Source organism: Sminthopsis crassicaudata, chromosome 2, assembly GCF_048593235.1.
Source record: "Sminthopsis crassicaudata isolate SCR6 chromosome 2, ASM4859323v1, whole genome shotgun sequence".
Taxonomy (NCBI): Eukaryota; Metazoa; Chordata; class Mammalia; order Dasyuromorphia; family Dasyuridae; genus Sminthopsis; species Sminthopsis crassicaudata.
The window spans coordinates 537357978-537373351 of record NC_133618.1 but is presented as its reverse complement, the minus strand read 5'-3'; the positions used below and the strand labels follow the sequence as shown (position 1 = coordinate 537373351).

Genomic DNA, 15374 nt, shown 5'->3' with positions numbered 1-15374 from the left:
TATTTGAGTTCCCATCCCTTAATACTAGCTGCCTATTTCAACTTAGATTTCCAGTAGATGCCTCAAATTTAACATGTCCAGAATAAAACTATTCACCTCTGCCATCCCCAAATCTCACCTCTTTTTCAAAGGTCTTCATCATCATCCTTGACTCTTGATCCTGCTTTACTCACTGCTAATATCCATGTAGTTCCCAAGTCTTGATGCCTTGCCCACCAGTTTATCTTTCATCACTACATATGTCCACTACCCTAATTCAAACTCTCGTCACCTGTTGCCCTCTTGCAGTGGACATTCTGCCATAAGTCTTTTTCTTCTCTATTCCATACATAGCTGACAAAATCATTTTCCTAAAGGATAGATTTGACCATATCATTGCCTCTCTCTGTCTTTCCTCTGGGTTCAAATATAAACTATTTTGAAGACATTGAAAACTTTTCACAATTCAAATCATACCTGCTAATTTTGTTAGGCTTATTATACATGAGTCTTCTGTATATATTTCCATAGTCTAGCAAACTGGCCTTCTTGCTCTTCTTCCCACAAAATGTTCTATTTCCCATGCCTCATAAAATCCCTCATTTTCTTCAGTTTGGCATAAATCCTACCTCTTACTTGAGGCTTTTCCCCATTCACTTCAGCTACTGAAACAGCTTGCCCTTGAAATTGCTTTATATTTATTTGCATAAATTTTCTATATGTATAATTTTTAATAGAATGAAACCTCCTTCAATACAGGAATTGTTTGATTTTTATCTTTTATATCCCTAGCACCATGCCTGATTTCATAGTTGAAGCTTAATAAAAGCTTGTTTGTTGATTAATTACTACCTTGCCTCGGGTTATTCAACAAAAATTTGTTAAGCACTTACTCTGTGCTGGGCACTGGAATATAAATACGGAGAAGTATCTGTCTGGGGAGGCAACAAGTATACTACACAGCATCAATCCAAAATCAAAAGCAAATATCATGCAATAGTGATATACCAGAAGCTTTCCCATTAAAGACAAAAAATAAAGCAAGGATGACTATTCTTTACACAATTATTTGATATAGTTCTGGAAATGTTAGCAATAATAAAGAAATTAAAGGCAAAAAGGTAGGTAAAGAGAGTTATCCCTATTTGCTAAGGACATGAAAGTCAGAGCAAAGATACTAAATTGAGAAAATAATTTCAGCGAAGTTGCAAGTTATAAAATAAATTCACAAAAATCACCAGCATTTCTATAATAACAATCCCTAATAATAAAAAGAAGCAATAATATACTATTATATACTATATTAAAACATACTATTCCCAAAACTTTTTTAAATTCTGTGGATCTGTTTGTCAAAGCACATGAAATAATTTTATAAATCAAATTGAAAAGTACCACTTAAAGAAATAAAAAATAATTTAAATACCTAGAAGAATATTCAGTCTTATTTATACTACTATAATTTTAAAAAGTTTAAATTTATCATTTTAAAACTATACCAAAAAATTATCAAAGAAATCCTTTACAGAGCTCAACAAAATAATACAGAAAATTCATTTGGATAAATAAAAGTCTTGGAATATTTAGAGAAACGATAAAAAGAAGTAGTGACAAAAGGGAAATAGCACTTCTAGTTTTCATACTGCATTATAAAGCACCAGTCATCAAATCCATATTGTATTGATTATCAAGGAAGGAGAATTCGAAATAGTGAGATTCAATAGCTCAATTTTCAATAAATCAGAAAATACACAGAACTTAGGAGCACTTTATTTCATTAAAACACATATACATACACACAAATTGGAAAGCAGTCTGGCAGAAATTAGACTTAAACTCACACTTTATATTATATGCCATAGTACATTCTAAATGAATGTGTGACTTTAATGGTAAATATCATACCATAAAAAAAAAAAAATTTAAAAAGAAACATATCACTTTTACAATTGTGTGAAAGTAATTTTTTTTCCAATTCCAAATTTCCTCACTTAGCCACTAAGAATGTGAGAAATATACCCATTATACATATAAAGTTATGCAAAACATTTTCACATAGGTCAAGTTTTTTAGAAAGCAAGAAAAATAGAGTAAAATATGTGTTTCGATTTGCCATCAAAATTCATCAGTTCTCTCTGGAGTTGGATAAGATATTTCATCATGAATTCTTTCAAATTGTGCATCATTGTATTGATCAGAGGAACGAAGTCTTTCAGAGATGATTATTGTTACACTATTGCTATTATTGTGTACAATGTTCTTCTGGTTTTGCTCTTTTCACTTTGTATCAGCTTATATAAGTTTAAGGAGGTAAATTTTTAACTAAACAAGGTAGAGACAAAACATAAAATAGTCAACTTTGATTATATGAAACCAGAAAGTTTTTGTACAAACAAAATAATGTCCTTAGCATAAGAAGGGAAAATGGGGGAGGAGGAACTTTGTATCAAATTTCTCTGATAAGGGTCTGGGATAAATAGATAATAAATAGAAACAGTTCTCAGAAGAAATACAAAATATTAATAACAGTATGAAAAATGCTCCAAATTACTAATAACATGAAAAATGCAAATCAAAACAACCTTGAGCTTTCACTTCTCAGTTTTTAAATTGGCAAAGATAATGAAAAACAGAAATAGTTAATGTTCACAAAATTATGGAAGGAGAGGCACAATAGAACATTGTTGTTGGAATTATTAATTCATATAATAATTTTGAAAAGCAGTTTTGAATTATGCAAATAAAATGACTAAAATATGTATTCTTTATAACCCAGAGATTCTACTACTAGATTTATTCCTCAAGAAAGCTATTGATAAAGAAAGTTGTCAAAAACACCAAATAGCCAAGATGTTTTACAAAAGCAAAGAATTAGAAAGTAAATGGATGCCCATCAATTAAGGAATGGCTTTTTAAAAAATTGATTTATATGAATGTAATGAACTATTATACTGTACTGCAAAAATAAATAAATAAATAAATGTTAAGAAACATGGGAATGTTTACATGAACTGATTCCTGTTTATTTACATATTTTGATTTCATACTTGAATCTCTTCCTCCTCCATTCAAACTGCTGACCCTTTTTGAATTCCTAAAGCTCCCAACTAAAGTCCTACTTCCTACAGAAAGCTTTCCCCAATCCCTTCTAATTCTATTGCTTTCCCTCATTTAATTAATTTCTATTTATCCTTTATAATTAAAGTGTACATAGTTGTTAGCATGTTGCCTCCACCACTAGATTCTAAATTCTTTGAGGATAGAAGTTTCCTCTTTTGTTTTTTTGTTTTTGTTTTTGTTTTTGTTTTTGTTTTTGTTTTTGTTTTGTATCCCCAGTGCTTAGCGCAGTGCCTGATCCATAATCAGGGCTTTTAAAATGTTTGATTGGTAGAAATTATTCAAGAAAATTATATTCACAGAATTATAAAAAACAAGCATGGTGCCACAGAAAAAATATCAGAAGACACCCTCCTTCTCCGATTTTTTCATAGAAATAGGAGGCCTACAAGTATGGCACATTACACTTATTTTCAGACTTTTTTTTTTTTTTTTAATGCAGTTTTTCTAATTTTTTTTTTCTTTAAAACATTGTTTTATAGGATGATTCGCTGGATTGAGGAGAACAAAGATACTATAGGGAGAATATCCTGGTTATGTAAAAAACCAAATATCAATAAAAATATATTAGAAAAAATAAATATATACAGAAAAAGGCATAAAAAGAATCAAAGCATAGGCTACCAAACTTCATTTAGAAGGTGGTATTTGAGTTTGTTCTTGAAGAAAAAGTGTTTATGAAGTGAAAGTAAGGCATTTTAGGCCTGAGCGATAGCAAATGCAGATTCAGCCTCCTTTGATTGTGATTTTTATTTTTGTGGCTTTAGACTTATGAAAGCACAAGAGATGTCGGTATTAAAGTAATTACTTAAAAAGTCATAAATTGTTTTACAAAGAGGTCCTAGTCACTGTTGAAACACATAACACCAAAGTGTATTATAAAACATATTGTCATCTTGTATATTAAATAACTTGTTCCTTTTTTCCTTTATAATCTTAGCAACAGTGTGTACTTGCTTTAAATATCAGGTATAAGCCTGAGTTATAAATCAAATTTCTTATAAATGAAATCATGCTTTAACTGTACTAAGAGGAACTTTAATGGTGAATTCTTTAGTGGAACTAAGACATTTTAAGTAATTTGCACTCTAATTTGTCTGTTGTATTATTTTGGAATTTGTACATTTGATCATTAGTGATAGGACTGAGTTAGAAGGAACTAAGCAATAAAAGCCAATACTTTCATTTTACAAATGAGAAAATTAAGGTTTAGAATGATAAAATGATTTTTTTAATGGATTTACATTTTGTTTTCATAAAACACATAAAAATCTTCCTCCCTCCAAAATATATTTTTCCAGTACTAGTTGGACAAAAGTATCCAAAGAGTGATTGAAATTGGTAATAGATGTGACTTTCCACTTTGATAGTTTGCTTTGCAGAAGAGAAAAATACGTGCCCTAAGTTTAATAACTTAGTACCAACATTGGCTGTCATATATGACTTGAGATGTGTTGCAATTTGATTTTTTTTCTTTTTTTTGATACTCATATATCTGTGTTTTTTTGGTTCTGCTTACTTTGTTTTGCATGACAATCTGAATTCTTCACATTGTCTTTCATGATACACAACAACATTCCATTGCATTCACATACAATAATCTGTTGTCATTAAATACATATAACTTATTTCCAGTTTTTTTGTTTTGTTTTGTTTCTTGCTATTATAAATACTGCTACTGAGAATACTTTTATATATGTGAGTTTATTTTGTTGCTATCAAAATCTTCCCAGGATATAAAACTAGTCTTGGAATAGCTATGTCAAAGGGCATGAAGATTTAGTCACTTTTAGTCTATAATTCCAAACTGTACTACCATCTCTTCTCCCAGACACCACAGTTCTAAAGCTTAGCATTTTCTTAGACTCTTCCTTTTTCTTTATCCAGTCAGTTCAATTCAGCAGACATTTACCTATAGTCACCTCAGTTCCAACTTTAACAAATATTTATTTAATTGGATTTTTTTCTTAATCTCACCAAAATGTGAATCTACATTTTCATATGTGAAAAGGAGAATAAAATAATAATAATTAATATTAATGGCATTTTAAGTTTGTTTCACACCCAATAAAGAAGGAAATTCTGTATTATAGCCATTTTAGATTTAAGACTCCTGAAATACTGAGAAGGTGAATGATTTGTTATGCAAGATGACATAGTTAAGAAGTATTAGAACTGTGATGAAAAGTTGGGTTTTTCCTGCTCTAACAGCACTTCTTTTTCGTTGCTTAAGTGAAGGCAAGAGGCTCATTCAATAAAATAAATAAATAAATAAATAAAATAAAATTTACCTCATCTTGAAAGAATCTTATAGCTTTGAAATCAAAGAATATTTCTTGGAAGGTACTTTATATGGAGTAAGAGTATCTTCATTAATGATTAGTTGGCATCAAAATATATATCCTTTGTTCATAGGGTAATACATTTGATTCTTTAGAGAGATTTTTTGTTGTTAATTTTTATTTTAGATCACCACATGCATTTCCAACTATTATCACTTTTCTCATCAATCCAGGGAACCTTCTGTCTACTTTATATATATATAATTCAGAAACAATCAAAACATTAATGTATTTGATGACATCTAACAGTGTGAAAGAATGGCTGCATTTTTTAATTTTTACAGCCAGTTTTGGTCATTTTAGAGATATTTTTAAAGTTCTAATAACGAAGAACAGACTATCTGAACATAAAAATCCTGTTCCAAAAATCAATATAAATATATGTGTATTCTAAATACTATATTAAGTCATTACTATTGAGCATATTTTAATAGGGAATCAAGGATAAATAATATGGCTTTTCCTCATAAGAGATAGTCATATTTTTCCATTATTTTGTGAGTAGGTGAACTAAGCTCAATTAATGAGAAATAAAATTTAGGTTCATGTTATATATACAAATGACATTTTATTAATAACTAGCATGTGTTTCTAATTTTATTTCAGGTTCATATCACAAGTAGATAAAGCATACCTTTTTACTGAATGTGTAATTGTGATTTCTGTTTCATCTTCTTTTAAAGGTTTATGTAAAGTTTGTCTTGAACAAGTTCCTAACTGTAGTTCAAACTATCAATAAATAATTTTATAGTGTTAATTAATGATTCTTTATTTTTTGTTGTAAATGAACCATTAAAAACCATAGTTAAGATGAATGCCAAAAGATGTTTTTGTAATTATATATTAGATTATGTGTGTATGCGTGTGTGTTTTCACATGCCCAAACTGGACGAAATTTTAAGGAAACTTTCTGATTCATTAAAATCTAGTCACTGAAGTCAGTATACTTCAGTGTTTGGACTTAATGTGTATATCACACACACATAGTTATTTTTTTCATGTAAATATGGATTTACTGTTTTTTAACTTAAAAAATTAACCCTCCAAAAGAATATCTACATTTTTTAACTTTTGAAAGGCAGCTTTTTGTAATAGGAAGAGCATTATATTTTGAGTTATAGAGTGCTTGTGTTCCTTGTGTTCGAATGCAAGTTCTTCCACTTGCTGCCCAAGTGACATTTTTCCTTTCATTTAAGTTGTCAGAACTTAATTTTCCTCATGTCTAAAATGATGGGATTGGATTAGATCATTGGGGTCCTTCCAGAGCTAAATTTATAACCAACAAGTTAACAGAAAGATCATTGCAAATTTGTGCATGTATTTTTCAAGGAAGATCTTAAGATGGCTTCTACTTTTAGATTTATTGTTAAAGAGTTGTGTAACCTTGAACAAGTCTCTTAATCTCATTGTATCTTCACCTGTTGACATGCTTGACATTATTTAATGAATCATTATTACCATAATATTGATTCTATTTTAAAGGAAATTTTTGAAGTGCAGCTATATTCATATTAGAAATACTTTGAAACCTGTTTTCTTCCCTTTCTTGATGTTTACTTTTGTGAAGAACACAAAGAATTCTCAAGGAATTTATTTATTTATTTTTTGAGGCTGGGGTTAAGTGACTTGCCCAGGGTCACACAGCTAAGAAGTGTTAAGTGTCTGAGACCAGATTTGAACTCGGGTCCTCCTGAATTCAGGGCTGGTGCTCTATCCACTGCGCCACCTAGCTGCCCCCAGAACACAAAGAATTCAAGTCAAAATAATTTCTTTTTATTCCTCAAAATATGAACTCCTCTTCAGTGTTTCTTTAGCATGTAGTTTCATCTACATTGAAAGTTCTGTTTCTCCCTCTTCAGAAAACTTTATTTACTAGCACACAGTACCCTAGCCTTCTTTTCTTACATTTAACCAACCATACTTTTTTCAGGCTGACTAAGTTTGTTACTATACTATTTTCTTTTCCTTTTTCCTATATCCATCTCTGCATTCCTTGTACTAGTATTGGATATTCCCACAATCATCTCCCAAAGTAAGTATCTTCTGCTACTTCATATCCCTTCTTAAATTTTCCTTTATTTGAAGAATTTTTCATTTGTAGATAACTGATTGAGTGTGAGAAAAGGAAAACTAATTTCTCTAATTTTATAATATCTTTTTCAGCTATATTGTTAGCTTAAAAAAAATTGTATATTGAAGTTCACTTCTCATACTGACCTGATTCATTTGAAGTTAACAGGGAACCATTTCATAGAGATGCTTTCAACTAATTAGCTTTAATTTTTAAAGTTAACATATACAAATGTCAGGAAGAGAATTTGACTAATAATTTATATTTATAAATATGTATTTGTGGAAAACTTCTCTTTGGAATCCTTTATTTTTAAATCTAATTTCTCTGATTACTGCATATTTTGTGTTTTTCAGAACTATTCTATGGCAGTATATCTTGTAAAACAGTTGTCCTCTACCGTTCTCCTTCAGAGATTACGAGCAAAGGGAATAAGGAACCCGGATCATTCTAGAGCTTTAAGTATGTATTATGTAGTTTCTTTCATCAAGCTGAATATTTTAAACATGAGTGTTAGAGTGGTATTATACTTTTAACTAAAGGAATTTACATTTGACATTATTAAATTGTTATCCTTCAATTCTCAAAAGATTTTTTATTTTAACAGTGTGAATGCTCATTTGATACATATTGCAGTCCCTCCATAGCAGATGGTTGTATAACTTACTATGGCCAGCCTTCTGGTGAGAAACCTCCTTGACAATAACTAGTATATTAAGCAGTATATTACCATGTCTATACTTGAAATCTTTCAGCTTTGGTATAGGGTCTTCCAGAACTTGTATTATGATAGCATAGTTTTGAGGAACCTTAGTTTTAGATAGGTTATCTCCTAAGAAGAATCTCTTCATATAGATCTTCAGTAGAGCATTTCTCCTTTGAGTATCTAAAACCATTTGGTCCATTTGAGTAAAAACAATGTACCCAAGAATTTTTCTTGTTTCAATTGTTTGCTTAACTTAAAATGAACATTATATTACATAGTTTGTCTGTGAACAGTAAAAAAAAAAAAAAAAAAGTCATTGCCAAAATGTACATAAAATAAGTGTTTTAAGAATATTAGGAAAGGGAGACATGGCACAATGGAGAATGTGTTAGCCTCTGAGGCAGGAAGGTTAATGTGTCTTTGTGATCCCCAAGCCAGTCAGTTAATATCTTGCTGCTCTAGACAGTTATCTTTTTCAGCTATAAGCTGTGAAGGACCAATCTGCATTGGTACAAGTTTCTCACTGGTAGTTCCCTGTACCAATAAAATCATACTTTATATTCCAAAATAAATAAGTAGTAGGAAGAAAAAAGGAAGCTTGAGATTCTTTTGAATTGATGGGATGTTCTGTAGGAAAACATGTAGTTAGGGGTATATGAAAGCAGGCATGCAAGTAGTAAAAGAGAATATGTTTTAGCAACCAAGGTTAAACATGTCCTTATTGTACAAGACTTGTGATTTCATTGAAATAATTAAAATAATTGTATAAACATGATGTTGAAAAATTCTGATAATGAGAAACATTTCTTTAAAAGTTTAAAGAACAAAACAGAGTTAATGGATCAGACTAGCTAAGAAGTGTAATACTTAGATCTAAATTGTCTTTAGAAAAGACCATGTAAAACAGGTTCTTAAGATTTTTTGTGTCACAGTTCCCTTTGGCAGTTTGATGAAACTTAAAGACCCTTACTTAGAATAATATTTTAAATACATAAAATAATACAGTTGATTGCATACATTTGTATAGACTAATTCCTTCCCTCATATCTCTCTTCCTAAAATAGATTTTCCCCCATTTTATTTTCCCATTGATAATTTTTTCTTTCTTAGGGGTCAACTTTAGATGATTCCATTAAACCTTTCCTATTTTCTTTAACATACTTTCCCCAAGTAGGAGTGGTTCTTCCCTACCCAGATCTTCTATAGTTTACTCTTTTATCTTCACTATGTACTTAACATATTCTTAAATAAGTGTGTGTGTATGTATATAGGTTATGGTTGTAGATATGCTTTATTCTGAACCAGTAAAGCAAACACAAAATCTGTTTCACCTTTATATCCATAGATTGACATTCTATACATAGAAAGTGCTTAATAAAGGTTTGTTGAATTGCACTATAAATATATCAGGAATAATTAAGTGCTTGTATGTATGAAGAAATTATTGAAAAGAACCTACAAGGCAGTTTCTTGTTTTAACTTAATATGTTTGAGGTGGTGGTAGTAATACCCATAAATTGAGCTGTTAGGTCACTTAGCTGCAGTGTTCAAAGAGAGTACCAAGCAGTAGTCAGTGATAAAATGCATAGATTACTAGACTCTCACTGTTTTAAAGAGGAGGGTAGGGGAAGAGTAAGACAATGATGGGAGAGAACACATAGTAAACTTTACAAGGCATTGTATGTGAATATCATTGTTTGGAGAAAGGTGGTAGACTTTTGGAGACAGAGATATAAATAGTCATCACTCACAGGTTACCCTGTCAAGAACTCACTTTGATATCTACTGGCAAAAAACTAACGTTGTGGGAGACAGTGTTAATATAAGTTAATATAATATAAGATCATTTAGGAGAAAGAATGAAGGCAACAGGGTGGGCTTTTTCTCTACCACTTTACAGAACACATCTTTAAATATGATCTCAGAATTTCATCCAGATATCATTGCATTGAGGGAGTATTCTTTTTCAGGAATCATCCTTTTAAGATGTAAGTACATATGGAATTTTGCTAAGTCTATCTGATTTGCCCACTTGAACTTGTTCTTAGCTAACACCTTAATTTTTTAGTTAACAACTTACCAGAAGCTAATTGACAGGTAGCAAGTCAGAAACATGTTAAGACATCTGGACCAAGATAGAGGGATAAAGAATGTGTCAGATCCAGAAAAGAATCTAGGGTCCATGGTAGAAGGTGTGGAGGAGGGTCACCAAAGACAAAGCTTGTTTGTCATACAACTTTGTCTAGGGTTGACTCTGATTGAGCCATTTGAAATCAACACAGATAGCACTTTTTTTGAAGTGAATTGAAATAGTAAAATGAGTACTAAAAATTATAAAATTGCTTTTGTGAAACAGTTCTTTATACTTTCACTCAGCAAGCATTTATTAATTGCCTGCTATTATGTACAAAACTCTAAGCCAGGTACTAAGAATACAGAAGCAAAACTAAGATAGAGATAGACCTTACCCTTAAAGAGTCTACATTCTATTGGGTAGAATTGGAGAATGACATTGCATGTACTTACAATGTGCTTACAGAGATAAGTAAGTACAAAATATAATTCAAAAAACTCTCAGAGATTATGGGAAAAACACCAACAACTGAGGGTATCAGGATTGTATTGTAGCAGGTGGTACTTGAGTTGAGCCTTGAAGACAACTAGAAACTCAAGAAGTTGAGATGAATGAGGAGAACATTCTAAACATTGGAAAGGAGATACGCATTTAGATAGGGCTTTCTCTGTGCCAGGCACTGTACTAAGTTCTTTTATAAATATTATCTCAGGGGACATTCTATGCGAAGGCAGAGCTGAGTGATGGCATATACTTAGTAAGTCTTTTTGTCTGGAATGTGGAATGCATGAGAGAAAATAATAGAATGGACATAGATTATTAAGAGCTTTAAATATTAAACAGGTTCATATTTTGTCTTACAAAATATGAGTTCTTAATCTTTTTTGATTTTTTTGATTCTGAAGCCTTATAGACCTTCCCAGAATAATGTTTTTATATGCATAAAATAAAACATATTAGATTACAAGAACAACTAACTGTATTGAAATAGTTATCAAAATATTTTATAACAAACAAATTCATGGATCCTAGGTAAGAACTTATCTCTTGGAAGCATTACGGAGCTACCAAAGTTCCATAAGCAAGAGAATGATGTTGTCACACCTATGCTTTAAGATTATTTTGCCAGCTATGTGAAGGATATGTTAGAGACTTGAGACAAGGAAATTAGTTAGAAACCTATTACAATAGCCCAGGAGAATTGATGAGAGCCTATATTAGAGTGATGAACACATGAGTGGAGGAAATAGGGTGGTTAGAGATATTGTGAAGATGGAATCAAAAAGATTTGGGGGTGGAGAGTTGACGCAAGAACTGAATAATGACTAAAATTGAGCCCTGAGTAACTTGACAAAGGTAATTTAAGATGATGTACAGGGATGGAAGGGGATAAGTTTTGTTTTAGATTCCTATGGAACAGTCAAATAGAGATATCCAATCAGCAGTTGTGAGACTGGAATTCAGAAAGATGAAGATTAAATATATAGATCTGGGAGCTTTCTGTGTAGGTAATCATCGAACACATAGGAATTCTTGAGAACATTGCTAGAAGAGAGAAGACGGGCTAGTACAAGAAGCCTGGAGAACCACCTACACTTTGGGGTGGGACATGACAGGCAATTCAACAAAGGAGACTGGCAAGGAGTAGTCAAGCAGGTTAAAGCAGGATAGAAAGAGTTTCCTGTGGAAGGGGGTGATGATCAACAGTGTCAAATACTTATGAGATGAAAGAGAAAGGTCAGGAACTAAGAAAAGATCATTGGATTAACAATTAAGAGATATGTTAGTAACCTTGTGGTTACTAAGTAGATTCAGTAGTATAATGGTGTGAGATGACAATGGGTTGAGGAGTGGGAAGCAGGGAGTTATATAGCTTTTTCTAGGGATTTAGCTAAGAAAGTAGGAGAGAGAGATAGGACATGAGGACATAAGAGATTTGAGGGGAAAAAATTTAAGGATGGGTGAGATCTGGGCATATTTATAAACAACAAAAAAGAGCTAGTAGATAATGAGAGATTTGAAAGTAAGAAGGAATGAGACAACTCTGAGATACCATTACACACCTGTCAGATTGGCTAGAATGACAGGGAAAGATCATGCAGAATGTTGGAGGGGTTGTGGGAAAACAGGGACACTGATACATTGTTGGTGGAATTGTGAATACATCCAGCCATTCTGGAGAGCAATTTGGAACTATGCTCAAAAAGTTATCAAACTGTGCATACCCTTTGACCCAGAAGTGTTACTACTGGGCTTATATCCCAAAGAGATCTTAAAGAAGGGAAAGGGACCTGTATGTGTAAGAATGTTTGTGGCAGCCCTCTTTGTAGTGGCCAGAAACTGGAAACTACATGGATGCCCATCAATTGGAGAATGGCTGAATAAATTATGGTATATGAATGTTATGGAATATTATTGTTCTGTAAGAAATGACCAACAGGATGATTTCACAAAGGCCTGGAGAGATTTACATGAACTGATGCTTAGTATAACAATAGTATATGATGATCAATTCTGATGGATGTGGCCATTTTCAACAATGACATGAACCAAATCAGTTCCAATAGAGCAGTAATGAATTGAGCCAGCTACACCCAGCAAAAAAACTCTGGGAGATGAGTGTGAACCACTACATGGAATTCCCAATCCCTCTATTTTTGTCCACTTTCATTTTTTATTTCTTTCACAGGCTAATTGTACACTATTTCAAAGTACAATTCTTTTTTGACAGAAAAACAACTGTTTGGTCATGTATACATATATTATACTTTAACATATTGAACATGTATTGGTTAACCTGCCATCTTGGGGGCGGGGGAAGGAGGGGAAAAATTGGAACGAAAGGTTTGGCAATTGTCAGTGTTGTAAAATTACCCATGTATATATCTGGTAAATAAAAAGCTAAAATTAAAAAAAAAAGAAAAGAAAGGAAAGTAAGAAGGGATGGCAGGTTGAAGAGGCAAGCTGCTACAGAAGGCAGGAGATAGATAGAGGGCATACCTAGAGCCTCTTCTGAAACAGGAGCAGAGGGAAGGAGAATTGGGAAGTGATTGAAAGTGGTACTCAGAGATTTTGAAGAGTAAAATGGAGAGAAGGAATTTGTAACTTTTTGCAAAATGGCATATAAGTACTCTTTAGAATGTGAGTAAGGTATTATATGACCTGAAGAAAGAAAAAAGCAGGTTTGCAGCAGATGCTAAAGGGAAATGTGACAGGGAATCAATTAGGAAGGATTACTTTGCAACAGTGAGGGCCCATTCTAGAAGAAAAAGCCTAATTTTGAAAATATTCCTCATGTGAATAGCATCAAAGCATAACTGATTTAGAGCTAGATGGAACATGAATGGCAATCTAATCTCCAGTCCCCTCATTTTACTAATGAAAAAGGCTCAGAATGATCTGGGGGTTGTCCCAAATCCCAGAATAATGGGCAGAATTTAAATTCAGGTTCTCTTACTCTACAGCCATCAGTTCATTTGCACAATATATTTTAGAAAGAATTAGTGTTTAGTTTTGATGGTTTGGACTATTAAATAGCTTTTGGACTAGCTCTTCCAAACTGGAAATGCTGGGGATAATGTCAAGTCCTTTCCAGAACAGCTTATGTGTTTTAAGCAATATTCATTACAACCAAAAAAATTGTGTCCTCCCTTAGAAGCTGTTATAATAGAATTCAGACCCTACCATCCTGTTTATTTCTTATACCTTGGCTTTTAATGCCTTTTTTGCTAAGAATATGAAATCCCTTTATATAACTTATTTTATTTATGTTCAGAGTTTCCTTGCAATTAAAATTCTAATTTTCTTATGTTGGTACCCAAGAGTTTTTGTTTTAAATTAAAAATGTCATTTAAAACTTCATAAATGTTTGAATGTGGAATAGTTACATTTTGTTCTAAAATTTTTAATTCTGTCCTAAGCCAAAAGCTCATATATGTTAAATTCTTAATGTGATATATAAAGTTAAAATTTATATTATAAAATTTATTAATAAGGCAGTGCTCTTTTTACTTTACTTTCTCTTGGTTCTTCTCCTACCTAACTTCCTTCTCAGTCAGTCCTCTTTGCTGGATTTGCATATCAGTCACTGTGGGTGTACTCTAAAGCTAATAACTAGCCCTCCTTTCTTCTGCCTCTGTGCTCTCTTACTTGGAGATTTCATTGACTTCCAAGGGGTTCAAAAGTTTCTGAAAGTGATTCCTTACCCTCTATAAGGTATCCAGAAATCTTAATAAAGTTTTAGTGTATTAAAGGAGGGTAGAGCCAATACCATGGAGTAAAAGACAGGGACTCACCTGAGCTCTCCCAAATTCCTCTCTATACAACTTCAAAATAACACCTTAAAGCAAATGTTAGAGTGAAAGAACCAACAAAACGACAACTTGAAAGGTTGGAAAGAAAGGTCCATCCAACTATAGGAAAGTAGAATGCAGTTCACTGCAGACTGGCAAGTAGGTCTTGAGGACAATTAAATGGGCAGTGATGGTAAGAGGGGGGGTCAGACAATGGGTCAGGAGGTGATTTTGCTAGAACTGGGTACAGGACTGTTTCATTGCCCATACTCAGTTCCAGGTTGCAGTCCCAGAATGAGAAGAACTTAAACTAGCACAATAGAGCTTTTGGCTACAGGATTCAGGAGTCCTGATCACCATTCCATAGTGGAGAAGAGTGCTTATGTTATACAGAAGCCAGGAGAGCAGTGACCATACCTCTCCTTGAATCATAACACCTTGGAAGAACAAAAAACTTACAGAACCCCAGAACTAGATCAGAAGAAAAGCACAAAAGTCTATAACTTGGGACAATAAATACCCGGCCCCTCCCCCCACACCAACTACCATCTTTCACCTTAGAATCAGAGCCCAACTTTAACATAAAGTTAAAAGTCAGGATATAGATTGAAAATATAAAAGAAAGAAAACAATCTGACTACAGCAGGTTACTATAATGACAGAGCAAAACACAAATACAGGAAAAAACAGCTACACCCAAAGCCTCAAAATACAATGCAAATTGAGCCAAGTTACTTCCTCTCCTCCCCAACCCCCTTTATCCCAAATAAAGAACTCCTGGAAGAACTCAAAA

General features: G+C 32.5%; 1 protein-coding gene across 12 annotated transcripts in view; it reads left to right on the top strand.

Annotated features, from left to right (window-relative positions):
• Window positions 1-15374, top strand: part of PIAS1 (protein inhibitor of activated STAT 1) — a 193548-nt gene that overhangs the window by 150200 nt on the left and 27974 nt on the right. For all 12 annotated transcript variants that reach the window (XM_074294717.1, XM_074294711.1, XM_074294718.1 and 9 more), the window contains one exon: window positions 7866-7971. In XM_074294717.1, the coding sequence (XP_074150818.1) occupies window positions 7866-7971 (106 nt within the window). The remainder of the gene's footprint in view (window positions 1-7865; window positions 7972-15374) is intronic.